Source organism: Pyrus communis, chromosome 12, assembly GCF_963583255.1.
Source record: "Pyrus communis chromosome 12, drPyrComm1.1, whole genome shotgun sequence".
Taxonomy (NCBI): domain Eukaryota; kingdom Viridiplantae; phylum Streptophyta; class Magnoliopsida; order Rosales; family Rosaceae; genus Pyrus; species Pyrus communis.
In genome coordinates, this window is record NC_084814.1 from 20003637 (window position 1) to 20017827 (window position 14191).

A 14191-nucleotide genomic window follows, 5' to 3' on the forward strand; every position below is an offset into this window, starting at 1 on the left:
TTTACCTACATTTTTTTATGTGAATCAAATACCTAGACTATATATGTAAATAATTTACCTATAGTTGGTTCTTTTCTTTTTCTTTGTCCTAAAATTAATTTACCTGGAATTTTTATCTCCTTTAATTTATATATTTTTAATTTGACAACAATTTTTTTATATATCTTAAAGTACAATAATTTACCTATATATAATATGGACATGTTGTAATGGTAAATTGGAATTTGAGAGCCAAACTAACCAACAAATCCCTACATTTATATGCAAAATATTATTCTTGTAAAATCATTAATTCTTCTTTACAATTTGCATAGAATTAATTGTGTACATTAAACATTCAATAAGGGTGTTCTAGGCATCCAAAAAAAATTTAAATGGGTAAAGTCAAACATAATTAATGAATTTTCTTTTGTAAAGTCTAGTCAATGAGTTTTATTTGAACAAAAAATTTACGTTAAATTTTAGGTGGAGAAAATTGAGTTCTAGAAAATAAAGTCGTATAAGCAATACAGATAGAGGAATGGAAGAGGAAGGAAACTTGCACACTACTCGTTGAAATCGACATGCATGCGGCAAGTAAAAGCAACTTTTGGTAGATTTCACGGGATCTAATTATTTACTAATAATTTGGAATTAATCGTTCAGAGAGTCTCTATCTATGTTTGACTTGTACAGGTGGCTTATTTTTGCGTGTCAAACTCAAAATTTCATGAAGGATATGGATTGCTCTTGTTATATAATTGACCAATCATATAGGAAACGAACATGCATGATTTGAAACCAGCTGTTTCCCTACAAACATAATATCAGATGAATTAAAATATTTATATATAAGACAGGTGACATACCACTAGCTAGAGGTAAGACCAAGACGGTTTAGAGATTTTAATGTTTTAAGAGCACGGGCTCCTTCACATTGTGTTACAATTTTATTTAAATTATAATATGTACAAATGTACAAATAAAAAGTATTTCATGTACATATAAAAATTTATCTAAAACTTTTTGCCTAATTAATCGTTCACACACAACGTATATCAAGCGAAATGCAATCAACCAGAGTTAGTGATATATAGCAGATTCTGTGGAATATTAGTAGACGTGCGGCATGCTTGCAGATTTGACCGATTACAGTGGCAAATTAAAGAACAAATTGTATAATTAATAGCTATTAATTAGGGTTTGGCTATGACGTGAGTTAAACACTTAGTGCTTTGAAACGATGACGGATGCCCACGTATCACTTTTTCAAGAACACGAAGATGACAGGAGTGGCCCTAGTTAAAGCGAGATTTTTTTAGTGTGTTTGGAACGAGACGAACAACAAATGTGATTATATAATTAGAGAACAAATGTCATTATATAAGAGTGGTATTATACTCATCACATAACATTATTTTTCCACCCACTTTTAATGGAAAATACCATATTTAACCTTTTGTGAAATGACCGTCAACACCTAAACGTTAACCAACCTTATTTTGCCACATAAGTATTAATTAATTTCCTTTAAAAACACCAAAAATATAGTAAATGTAAAATGGGCAAAAATAAGATACTCAGAATCCCGAAAACCCACACGCCATCCCTCACGCCGGCGGCCCCACCTCCTCTCTCACCCTCTTTTAAACTCATCTGTTCTCTCTCTCTCTCTCAGTTTCTACTTTCCTCGCGACGCGTCAATCCCGAATCTGGTAAGGAGAGAGATTGTGTAACGGGAGGTAGATCTGTGGAGGTGGAGCGTTTTATGGGCCATGGTGGTCCTCCGATGAGTAGAACTGGGGTAGGAAGTTTGGGTTTTCATGCGACTGGGATTTTAGGGGTGGTTATGGCGGCCGAGTTTTGGGAGGTGCTTCACAGTTGTGCGGCTGGGTTTTAGAGGGAGATTCTGTTAATGTCGATAGTTTCCCAACCAAAGGAAGAAGTGGTCCGTCAATTAAAGTTTTTTTATTTGAAAATATATTTATTTAATGAATGAAAAAACTAAAAGAAGAATTAAAAACGTGTAAGGCTATTTTAGGTACAATGGTGGGTGGACAAATAGTATTCTTACATTTTTTTAACTTTTGGTGGTGGGTGAAAATATAATGCGGGTAGGAAAATAGTATTGGTGGGTGAGTCTATCATTACTCTTATATAATGAGAGAAAGAATTGAAATAAAACATTATCTAATAATATAATAATAATATGTGGAGTACACCTCTGTTTTTTTGCACACTGAAATATCTCTCTTAGCCAAGTTTAAATGCTGTCACACCCATTTTATCACCTCACCCCCATTTATATCTTTTGGGGAAATTATATTCCAAGGAAAATATTAAAACAAAAACAAAAGTGAGTGCTATGGCCTTTGCCGACATGCATATAGAGATGGCAATTCTAACCGTTTAACTTGATAATCGTGGATAACTACTCGAATGAATTGGATTTGGGTATGAAAATTCAGGTATATTTTAGATATGGGGAAAAAACGTGAATAATATTCGGTTATGATTTTGGATATGGGGTTCCCAATCCGTATCCGTTTCTAAATCCAAACCGAATTATATATAATATAATAGTATTTATATATAATTATATATAATATACATACATATATACTGAATCCATTACCTCGAGAATACAAAAGTTGAAATGTGTGAGTTGCATTTTGTGGGCAAGTTAAAAAGTTTTGATATGAATCAAAATCTGTGAGAATCCAAACCAATAGTACTTATGGGAGATATCAAAGATCAACCAACATTATCAATGTTTAGCTTTAATTTTTATGCTCCCAAAATCCATTCATTAAATCATGTTATGCATCAAATATTTAATGACGAAATTAATATTTACTATATTACTTAAGAGTTGTTTTCTGGGTGGATTAAAATGAAAATTAGAGTTTGATGTGAAGCTGTTACGCCCTGCAAATATGCATGAGGCTATAGCTATTGCAATCCAAGTAGATAATAAGTTCAATGACCTAAAGGCTAGTTACTCCAAACCACCTGCACCTTCCAAACCTCATTCTAATCTAATGGTTCCTCATTCTTATCCTGTCACTCGAACGGGTAATTTTCCTGTAAATAAACTTACTCCTGAGGAAATACAGCGCAAAAGAGATAGGGATGATTGTTGGTTATTATGTGATGAAAAATGAGTGAAGGCCATAAATTTAGACTTGGTTAACTTGATGACGAGGTTGAGGATTCTAATGATGAATTGCAGCTTTGTTACAACAAATGGAACTCAGTGAGTGTGCATTTTACGACACCAATGCTGAACAAACAGTGCAAACCATGAAAGTGGATATAGATTAGTTGGAAATCATCATGTGAGGATTTTACCGGAGTCGGGAAGTACACACAACTTTGTTGACTCTAGATTGGTGAAAAGGTTGGGATGGCAGTTGCATGACTCCAAACCTTTTGATGTCATGATTGTTGATTGGGGTAAAGTTAGGAGCCAAGGGTGTTATAGAAATGGTTCTCTTGAGTTAGGAGGATATAAGTGTGCACTTGATTTATATTCTCTACCACTTGGGGGTTGTGGTGTGGTTCTAGAAGTGCAGTGGTTGTCCTCAGTTAGTCCAATGCTGTAGGATTTCAATTACTGACTATGAAGTTTGCAATAGGATCTGAGAAGTACATACTCACTCACAATGCTACTACACCACCACTGCAAGAAATTTCATTCCACAAGCTGCAACCTAAGTTCTATGGTCCTTTTGAAGTTTTGGACAGAATTGGATAGGTTGCTTATGGACTGAAATTGCGTGATGGAAGCAAACTTCACCTTGTATTCCATGTCAATTGCCTTAAGAAGCATTTGGGATCAAATGTAACACCTGCAGCCACTCTGCCTACAGTCACAGATGATGGTTTAATCAGCAAAGTCCTTCATCAGTGCTTCAGAGGAGGATGTACAAGAAAAGCAATGTAGCGTGAGTTCAGTTGCTTGCTTGTAAAATGGGAGGGCAGCAGCAAAGAGGAAGCTACTTGGATAGACTAGGATGACTTCATGGCTGTTCGATTCCCAGAATTTAAATTTTAAGTAAACCTTGAGGACAAGGTTGTCCTATAAGAAGGGGAAAATGATATGAACTGTGATTATTTTAAGGGTCCCTTAGATATAAGCTCATGCAACACTTATTTCTTTGACAAAAACCGGTCTCATTTTAAACATCCAAATAAAACCCATATTTGAAGTAGACTGCCATGTAAAGAAATAAATACCTATTATTTTCAAACTATCTACAATTGTGCCACAACACTCTAATTATGTTAATGAAATTCATTATCCACCATAATTGTGGGAAATAAGTGCCTTATTATTATAAAATTATCTACTTTATACTTCTCTTACCATCATATGTTTCATTTCTTTTATTTGTTTGACAATCATTGTAGGTAAATTATTTTGCTTGTATGTATTAGGCACATTTTGTTAAAATTATATATATGTGTGCAAATAATTTATCTATATTTTTATGTAAAATAATATGTAATTAATTAATTTTGAATCAATTGGCTAAAAAGATTTATTTATTTTGTAGGTAAATTATTTTTCATGTGATAATACATATATATACTAGCCATATTTTGTTATTATTATATAGAGTGTGCAATCAATCGACATTCTTTTATTTTGTAGGTAAATTATTTTGCATGTATCGTTACATAATTTACTAGGAACTTATATTGTTAATTTACCTATGTTGTATTTAAAATATCGATAATTTTGAATAAAATAAATTTTTTATATTTGTAGGAAGTACTAATTTACTTGGTAGCATCATGTGAAAACAACTATATAAGGAACATTGGTATCATGTAAATTTTTGTTATTAAATGCATAAGAATCATGACATTTAAATTTTTTTCCAAATACCCATAAGTTATTTGAAGATATTTAATTAAATGAAATAATGTAAAATAAATGTAGATAATAAGTGAGAGATCCAAAGTAAGTGTTATTAGACATCCAAAAATACAAATTTTGCAAAGTCAAACTTAATTATTGATATTGCTTAGTTGGAGCCTAATCATTAGATTTTTTTAAATAAAAATTTACCGTGATGAGTTTTAGTTAAAGAAAATTGAATTCCTAAGGTGTACTCATATTTTCAGTTATTTTAATCACAGTTAGAGGTTATTAGTTGTATGGGTTTGTTTCTTGGCTTTTTGTGAGTTTGTTGTAGATTGCCAGCTGGCAAGTGATGTAAGGAGTGGTAAAAGAGCACACTTTGGGCATGAAAGTTGTAACGGTCAATTTCATTAAAGAAATATTTTACAAAATTACAAAATGAAGCTCAGCTCCTTCTTCTTCTTCTTCTTCTTCTTATTCTTCTTCTTCTTCTTCCTCCTCTATCCCTCTCGCCATTGATAACCTTGCAGCTCCTAGTTAAGGTCGAATTGGACCTTATCAAGGGGCCGGCGGCTGAGCTCGGTTGAAGATTTACGGTTTTATTTTGTTGAATGCGTGAGCTTGGTTCCATATCATGTTTTTAGCAAAGCTAAAGATGCGGCTCATCGTTTGGTTCATTAAGCTTTGCCACTTAACACTGATGAAGTGTGGCTAGCGGATCCTCATGCTTTTCTGCAGGACATTATGCTTGAGGATCTTAGTACAATTCAATAAGGTTCTTTAATAAAATTATCGTCTTTCAAAAACTTACACTCATGTCCAGTGCAAACAGCTAAGGTAAAACAGCGTTGTTCTTAATTGGGACCTTTTAACATCTCTCTCCTGTTCGTGCGTGCTCGTGTATGTATTACATTAGGATCTCGTTAAGGTTTGGGCCCAGGGACTGAAATTAGCTTGGAAAACCTAGTGCAGGTCAATTAGCGCAGTACTACTACCTCGGAATTTATCAAAGCATTGCTATAATTATAAATAATAACAAGAGAAATTTTATTTGAATCCGCGTAACCTCTTTCTACACCAAACTTAAATTATAAATGAAAAATTCTTTTTTTCTCTATTGCATAATTACCATCAAGTATAAGATGAAATTAACATTAAAACTAAATTTATCAATAAACCCACCCCCAATAATCAAACCCTATCACCATTTTTACAAAACACTATTAATATTGACAGTAAACATAGACAAAAACACTGAAAAGAACCTTCAAATAGTGGTCCATAAAGGATCTGAACTATTGAGCAAGTCGAAAGTCAAGCTGATCGATTTCACGAGCCATGAAGATTTGATGTCCCAAAACCGGGCCACTCCATAATATACTAGGAGAGCAAAGGATAAGTTGAAGAGAGAGTTCTTTGTGAATGTTGTAGAAAAATGGATGCAACAATTTTGGATCATGGCTATATGGTCTCGAGGAGAAGCAATTCGATCCGGCCTCTTGAGCTTCGAATTGTGGAGAAGGGAACTTTCAAGAAAATTTTGGAACACTTCAAGTGAAAAATTGATTAGTTTTTCAAATTATTAACATTCAATAAGCCAATAATATATAGAACATTTTTATATGTACCCAAATTCAAGCTAGTTATCTATAAGGGGATTTTTTTTTTTTTTTTTTTTTTCCTTCTGTTAGATCCAATTTAATTTGAGATTTTATTTTATAAATGGGTGTAAAGATAATTTTGCACTTTGAATTGAGTTTGGAATGGTAATTTAGGTAATAAATTTAGGTTTAAAGAAATATTAATTCTTTAATTGCAAATAATATGGATGCAAAGAATAAATTAGATGTAGATAGATATTACATAGGTTCAAATAAAATTCTCTTTATAAAAAATGACGATCATCTCACATCCTAGCAACAACAGTAATCACCTGAACTTGTCATAAGATATCTTCATCAATATTTTATAAAAATTAATAACACGATGGGACAATAATTCTTTTACTAATCACAGAGATAGGAGGTATAGTAAGATTGCTAATCTTAATTAATTAACCGTACCATCATCGATATACTTGGAAATCTTATCCTTTATTAGGCGGACCATATTCTAAATCCCACACCTACCACTTCCCAGTGCATCTTTACTATTTAAAACCACCAAAAAGCAATCACACAAACATCTTATTAAATCTAAATTTCCAATTTTTAGATTTTTTCTGTATTCAACCATTCACAAACCCGTACTTCCAATAAGATTAAACCAAAGGAAGGAGCTCAAATGGGGATTGTGGTTTTTTAGCAATATACTTATGTAAACAGGTAGATACATATACTTGTCATGGGATCAATGCTGCCATTTGTAGCAATCAAAACATGGTCACTTTGAATCCCCTGTTCACGCGTGATGGTCAAAAGCTATATGAGATAGAGCGCAATTCCTTTTTTTTCTATGCTATAATCGCCCACCAAATATTAAGAAGTAAATTTTGCTTCACAGATGTCATGACTTGAACTCCTTAGGCTTGAATATTTCCCCAGTAGTGGATTTCTTGTATGATTAAATTATTATGAGTAGTTTTACATGTATCATATACATTTATTATTTATTTGTATGTAGCTTAATATTCTAGTAAATAGGATATTGAGTTTTTACTCATGCGTCTCGGGTTTGAAACTCCCTCTTTTCTTAAATTATTGTAATTGTTTCGAATCATTCCCCTTTTCTTATTAATAAACAAATAAAAAAGAGAGATGTATCATATCTATTTATTATTTAATAATAGATTACATCTCTCATCTAAATGTTGATAAAAATTTCTTTAAAAAGGCAAGTTCGCCTTTCTCACTTTTTTGAGAAGAGAACTGCTAGGGACTTGCATCAAAACGTACAAAAATCTAAAATTTCATATTCCAAACTGTTATGATGGAAGTAATTGATTTTTTTAGGAGATTTTAAATCTAAACTACATATTTAAATTACATATTAATAGAATATTTTTTGTCAACCAAAAGAAAGTAAAAAGATTATTTAGTCTTCTATCATATCAAAAAAATTAAGGGCAGTAATGTAATTTTGCAAAACAATTTTTTTTTTTTGTTTTTTTTGTTAAAGCATCACCTACAGGTGATTTAATATCTTTAATTTTAAAAAATAAAAAATAAATATCTCTTCCTCTCTTTGTCTCTCCCCGCTCCTATGTTCTCTCTCACTCTCTTCTTCTCTCCTTCAATTTTAAAAATTAAATAAAAATTTTCACACACTTTGTGTGTGGGCATGTACTAGTTCTATTTATGATATGTACAAGGTGAAAATTTCACTCCCAATTCTACAATAGTTTTAATAAAAACCTTTCATTTGCTTCTCTTCGATGCATGAAGGTTTTATTTACAAAAAACGTATCATAATTAATTTTTCCATAATTCCTCTTCTGGTGATCGATTCAACCACTGATAAAGAATATTATCTGTAATTTTGTTATATTTCATCTCTTCAATAAGTTCGATAATTAGCATTACAATCATATTGCTCCGATTGAGTGAAGAACTTATGATTTGCTTTTCAGAAATATCTAAATGAACAATTTTAGTGAAAACTACATCCATTCAAATTTGGACATGATTACAACCTTCGTCACTGTTAACCAGATACAAATTTTTAATGTCGTATGTCATATATATATAGTTAATCCATTAATGACTAAAACTTGAGAACCTTTTTGAGACCATTATATTACTACTATGAAAGATGCGATCAATATAGAATCAACAAGCATGATAGAAGAAAATTTATTGAGAAGTTTTTGGAAATATTGTTAGGGTTTGGGGTTGAAGGAGCATGAAAGTACTGCCAAAGGCCAAAGAGCCGGGGGTACCCCAAGAGAAACAGCTAAAGGCAATAGAAAGTGATAAATCGAAAAAGGAAGCTGCTTAGGAAGGTTTCACGTGAAAGAGGTGCTAAGGAAGGCAACCTTTCTAAATATGTAACTTAAGTGTGTAAGTGTGTTGCACAATAGTTAAAAATACCGACTCACCTTTGCTGAGTTGGCACTCACATATGTGCTTATTGTAATGTCATGGGTGCAGGGGTTTTCTGTACTACAGCCACCTAATGCTAAACGCTAATAAACTAATCATCACAATTCAGCCTTCATGCAACAACATAGCCCCAACTTCTTTCTATATAAATACCAAGGACTCTTTGTATTCATGATCTCGTGGCAAAGACTTGGAATATCAGAGATATAAAGAAAGAGGATATAGAGCTAAGCTATATAGCTTCGTAGATAACCCTGTTCCTTCACTCTCAGTTTCAGTTTCATTTGCTACACATCTCCAAAGAGAGAACTCTAGCCAGCTACCATGTCTGCATCAACTTCTCACCATCCATTGGCTTTTGCCTTTGGCGTTCTAGGTATAACTATATATTAGCATTGTCATTGGTTTCGCAACTCTTTGTCTCTCCATGCACGCCAAGCCCTACTTATCTATGATCTTTGAATTGAATAAGAGACGAAAAAAACTGAATTGTGCAAAGTTCTCCTGATTTTTCTTTATTTGAAGAGAAACTAACTTTCTTTCTTCTTACCATATTCAATTAAACAGGCAACATTACCTCGTTCATCGTTTTTCTAGCTCCGCTGTAAGTTTCTTTTCTTATTAATTTATTTCAGGGATAATGAGGAATTACAATGAGGTTTATCAGTTTTTTTTTTTTTTTTTTTTTTTTGTGGACTAATTTTTTGGGCGGTGCAGGCCAACATTTTGGAGGGTGTATAAGAAGAAATCGACGGAGGGATTTCAATCAGTTCCATATGTGTTTGCACTGTTCACTGCAACGATATGGATATACTATGCATTCCTCAAGTCTAATGAGATCCTTCTCATCACCATCAACTCATTCGGTTGTGTCATAGAGACCATTTATATTGCAATTTACCTTACATATGCAACTAAGCAAGCGAGGGTGAGTAGTGTTATCTTCTCTCTTTCTCTCTCTCTTGAACAAATCTGTATGTTAAGTTTAAAGGAATTACTGCAGAGTTGCTAGAGCAGTGTGCGTTTTTCGCAGTTTGAATTCCACTCCCATTAGTCTAGCTGAATTCCAGGTAGAATATGACTTGTATAAAGGACTTATTTAGAATTAATAAACCAAATTTGTGTTGCAGGTGTCCACTCTGAGGCTGCTTTTTCTGGTGAACTTTGGGGGATTTTGCTTGATTCTTCTTCTGGCTCACTTCTTATCACAAGGGCCGACCCGCGTCGCAGTTCTAGGATGGGTTTGTGTGACTTTCTCTGTCAGTGTCTTTGCAGCACCTTTAAGCGTCATGGTAATTGATTAAGCAAGTACTGTTTTCAAATATTTAAGGGGACGTTTGTTACACCGGACTATCTCGGACTGGACTAGCTTTAAGGACTAAGCTGGATTGCCTTAGAATAGACTAAGCTAGACTAACTTAATGAAGCGTTTGATGCAGTGGCGGACTAAGAAGCAGGATAATTAATAAATTCTAATATTATATTAATTTATCTATATCTCTTTTAATATTTTATTCTTACTTCTCTCATTTTTTCCTTCTTTTTTCTGAAAGCTCTTCCTCTTCTTCGAAACCCAGTTCCATACTTTGAGATCAAATCAAAACCCAGTTCCATACTTTGAGATCAAATCAAAACCAACGCCTCCGAGTGAATGGTCTCCCATAACCGCCGCCGTCGTAGTTCTCTCGGATTTGAGATGAGGGAATGGTCTCCCATAACCGCCACCGTTACGATCTCAACACCGGATGCCAGTACTTCATCCAGGGCCTTCGCCTCGTCGACCTCGAGTACCTCCGCCGCACCGGCAACTTCCTCCCCCCACCCAACGCCTCCGAGTCCTGCTGGGTGCCTCCGCCTGCAACTAGTCTCTCGAAAATGGATCGCCCTGCGCCCTTTGCACCACCAGAATGACCTTGCAGAGCTTGCTCTTGACCGGCGAGTCCGTCGGAAACGTCTCCACCTGCGCGGCGTACCCGTCTTGGTGTGGTGCTGTGATCTCGTTGGAGAGAGGACGCTATGCAGACGAAGCAAAGTCTTCGCAAAGGGAGGACGCCAAGCGACACAAAGGAGACGAAGCAGGTCTTAGCAGTCCCGTGGTTTTCGGGGGGTTTCGCTAAGACGACCTAGCAAGGGAGATAGTCCACACGAGTCCGCGCTAGTCTCATTTAAGTTAGTCCCCAAGCTTACCAAACATGGGACAATAATCCTAGCCAGTCCAATCCCACTTAAGAAGGTGAAACAAACGCCCCCTAAAGGTTTAAACAAAATCTCAAATTTTCTATGCATTAAGATTTAATACATGCACGATTTTTTATTTTGTGTTGTGCAGAAAATGGTTATCCACACGAAGAGCGTGGAGTTCATGCCGTTTAATTTATCCTTCTTCCTCACCCTAAGTGCCGTTATGTGGCTCAGCTATGGCTTACTCCTCAAGGATCTCTACGTTGCAGTAAGTCATTTTATTTGTGTACGGCTATTTCTGTTTAACTAATTAGCTAGGTGTGTACGGTTAACCTGTCCTTAATTGTGGACTTTTCCTTTTGCTGATTTTTAAAATAATAAAAAAAAAATCTGGTTATTATATGTTAATGTGTGCTACGATGCATGTATAACGCTAGCTTGATCACATCAACCTTTAATTGATTTATATCGTGGCGAACTAAAAATAAATCCATGAAGGTTAAAATTTAATTAAATCATAGAATAATTCAATTAAAAAGCATGATTATAAGGAAATGGAAAAAATCATTTGTTATGCAAACACTATCGATCCCTTAATGGACCACTCTCTTACGCCAAGTTTAATTTAGTGACATAAGAAAGCAACAAGAACTATTTAAGAAGCTCCAAAATATTGTTCGGAAAATTCAGGACTCTGTCTAGAAGTACTTTTAAGATGACTGAAAATATTTTTGGGTTCTAAAAGTACTTGAAGTGTTTTCTTCAAGAAGCACTTTTAAAATAACTGAAAGCGCTCCAAGATTTTCTTGCATTTTTACCAAAGATTAATTCCAAAAATATTTTCACCAAAACTATTTTCAGCCATTTTAAAAGCACTTCCAAACTAGCTCTTAATTAGAATACGTTATGGCGTTTATTTTGATATTTTGCATGGTTTAGCAGACTCGTCGGCTAGAGCAGTATGTGCTCTCATCTGCACTTAAGTTTGAATTTTACTCCTTACATAAATTTAATGTAGAATTTCCTCTGTACAAGAATATATTTGCTAGCCTTAATTAACTAATCACATGATCATTTCACTTGCAGACCCCAAACATTGTTGGTTTCTCCTTTGGGTTGGTTCAGATGGCTCTCTATGCAAAGTACAGGAATAACAAAACAAATGTGGAGGAGAAGCTACCAGAACAGAAAGCTGATGTTGTGAAGCAAATGACAATTTTGACTACTACTCCTGAGGTGGAGGTACAAGTCCAAGCAGCGGTAAGCTCCCATGACAATAGTACTGATGCTCATCCAAGCTCTGAGCATAACAATGACCAATATATGCATGCACAAACATGCCATAACGAGAAAATCATCGAACCCTCCTTGCCCGGCCAACTTGTTACATGTGAAGTTTGAATATTTGGTCATCCGCTGCCTGCTTAATTGTACCTGAATCAGTCGAGATCGATCGCTCTATATAAATATTTTAGACGTCACGATGCATACGTAACGTAGTGTACATATGCCCTTTTGGTGCATATTTAATTTCCGTGATGTTTAATTTTCCTTAATATTTGTGTAATCCTAATGAAGGTATAGACTAGCCTCCTCTTGTTCTTGCCCATTGTAATGGTTTCTAACACCTTTCGAGGGCATAACGGTCTTCAACAGTATATATATATATATATATATATATATTGTCTCCAATTGTATAATAACATATGACGTACTGTACCATATTCCGGGCACATTAAAAAATCTCAAAGAGAAGAAGGGATTTTGGTTCATTCGCACATTAATTAAAACTCTTGATTTTCATCATTTGGACAAGATTGCTTTACTATTTCGTTAATTGAAACAAAGCCTGAGATTGAATTTTGGTTTTAGTCCTTCGATTTGGTACATTAGTTTGAACAGGTACACAATCTTCACGAACAAAAATCCAATTTAACACTCAGTTTAAGAAAATAATTTTATTTAATTTAGGACGCAGATAATTTTTTTATCCCCAAAAAAAAAAAAAAAAAAAAAAAGTTTAGAGTTTTTGTAAAATAGTATTATAATGAATTTATGGACCGGTTTATTCAAGCACTATGTGCACTATTCTAAAAATCTCCTTCTAATGCCGCCTAGGCACTGGGTCACCGCTCCGATTAGTCCCTAGGCGTTGGAAAATTAAGAAAATGCACCTAGACCCGCTTAGATGTCCGCCTAGCCTTCCTAGGCACCCACCTAAACCTAGGTTGCAAATCTCACTTAAATAGAAAATCGATAACTTTTATTTTGCATTTTAATTTTTCAATAAAATGTAAGAAACTTGTTGAATAATTGGATGAACACTCGTTATATGCTTGTTCCCCATGTTTTCAATATGTTCTAATACTTTATAATTTATGTGTCATTTTATTATGTAACTTATGTATCTCAATACAATTATGTGTGTTTTATAAGTATAAATATGCACTTATTTATACAATATATAATAAATTTATTTAAATCCGTCTAGTTCACTTAGGCCCCCGACTAATCGTCTAGGCACTAAGCCCCAACCCGTCACCCGACTAGCGCCTAGTTTTTTTTAGAACTTTGACTATGTGACAGTCAAATAATATTTTAGTAATTAACTTTCCTCAAATCATACAACCTAAATTCTAGTTTAACATGTATGCTAACCTATAATACAATTTAACATGTATATTTAAAGATCCAGATAAATCGAATCTCCTTTGCAATCTTTCTCGTTCTTTCGAATAAAAAAAAAAAACGTTTAGGTTAACCTAACGGATGCATTGAGACCAATTAAAGTTGCATAATAGAGGTAGCACTAGACTTTGTTTTTAGGTATGCTTATGCATGTGTATGCACATATTGGCATATATTGGTAGTGCTTGTTGCCACGTTTACGTGTGTGCTACCTAGTTCCCCGCTTTTGGTGTATTCAATTCAACTATATATTCTTCCATTGACGACAAGTAAGACAATATGGTATTCTGCCTTGCATCACGTAACAGGAAATTATAAACAATGGCTACAAACATAGATAACAAAAAAAAAATGGGACCTTCAGATTTTAGGGCTTGAATAAGATTGTTTTTAATTAGATTTTAACCTGAGTGATTTTCAAAATATAATATAA

General features: G+C 34.1%; 1 protein-coding gene across 1 annotated transcript; it reads left to right on the plus strand.

Moving 5' to 3' along the window:
- The first annotated feature begins 9103 nt into the window (after positions 1 to 9103).
- Positions 9104 to 12471, plus strand: LOC137711708 (bidirectional sugar transporter N3-like). The gene is made up of 6 exons (XM_068450969.1): positions 9104 to 9265; positions 9457 to 9493; positions 9607 to 9817; positions 10020 to 10181; positions 11219 to 11338; positions 12157 to 12471. The coding sequence occupies exons 1-6, from the start codon at positions 9214 to 9216 to the stop codon at positions 12469 to 12471; spliced, it is 897 nt and encodes a 298-aa protein (XP_068307070.1). The 5' UTR covers positions 9104 to 9213.
- The last annotated feature ends 1720 nt before the right edge of the window (positions 12472 to 14191 follow it).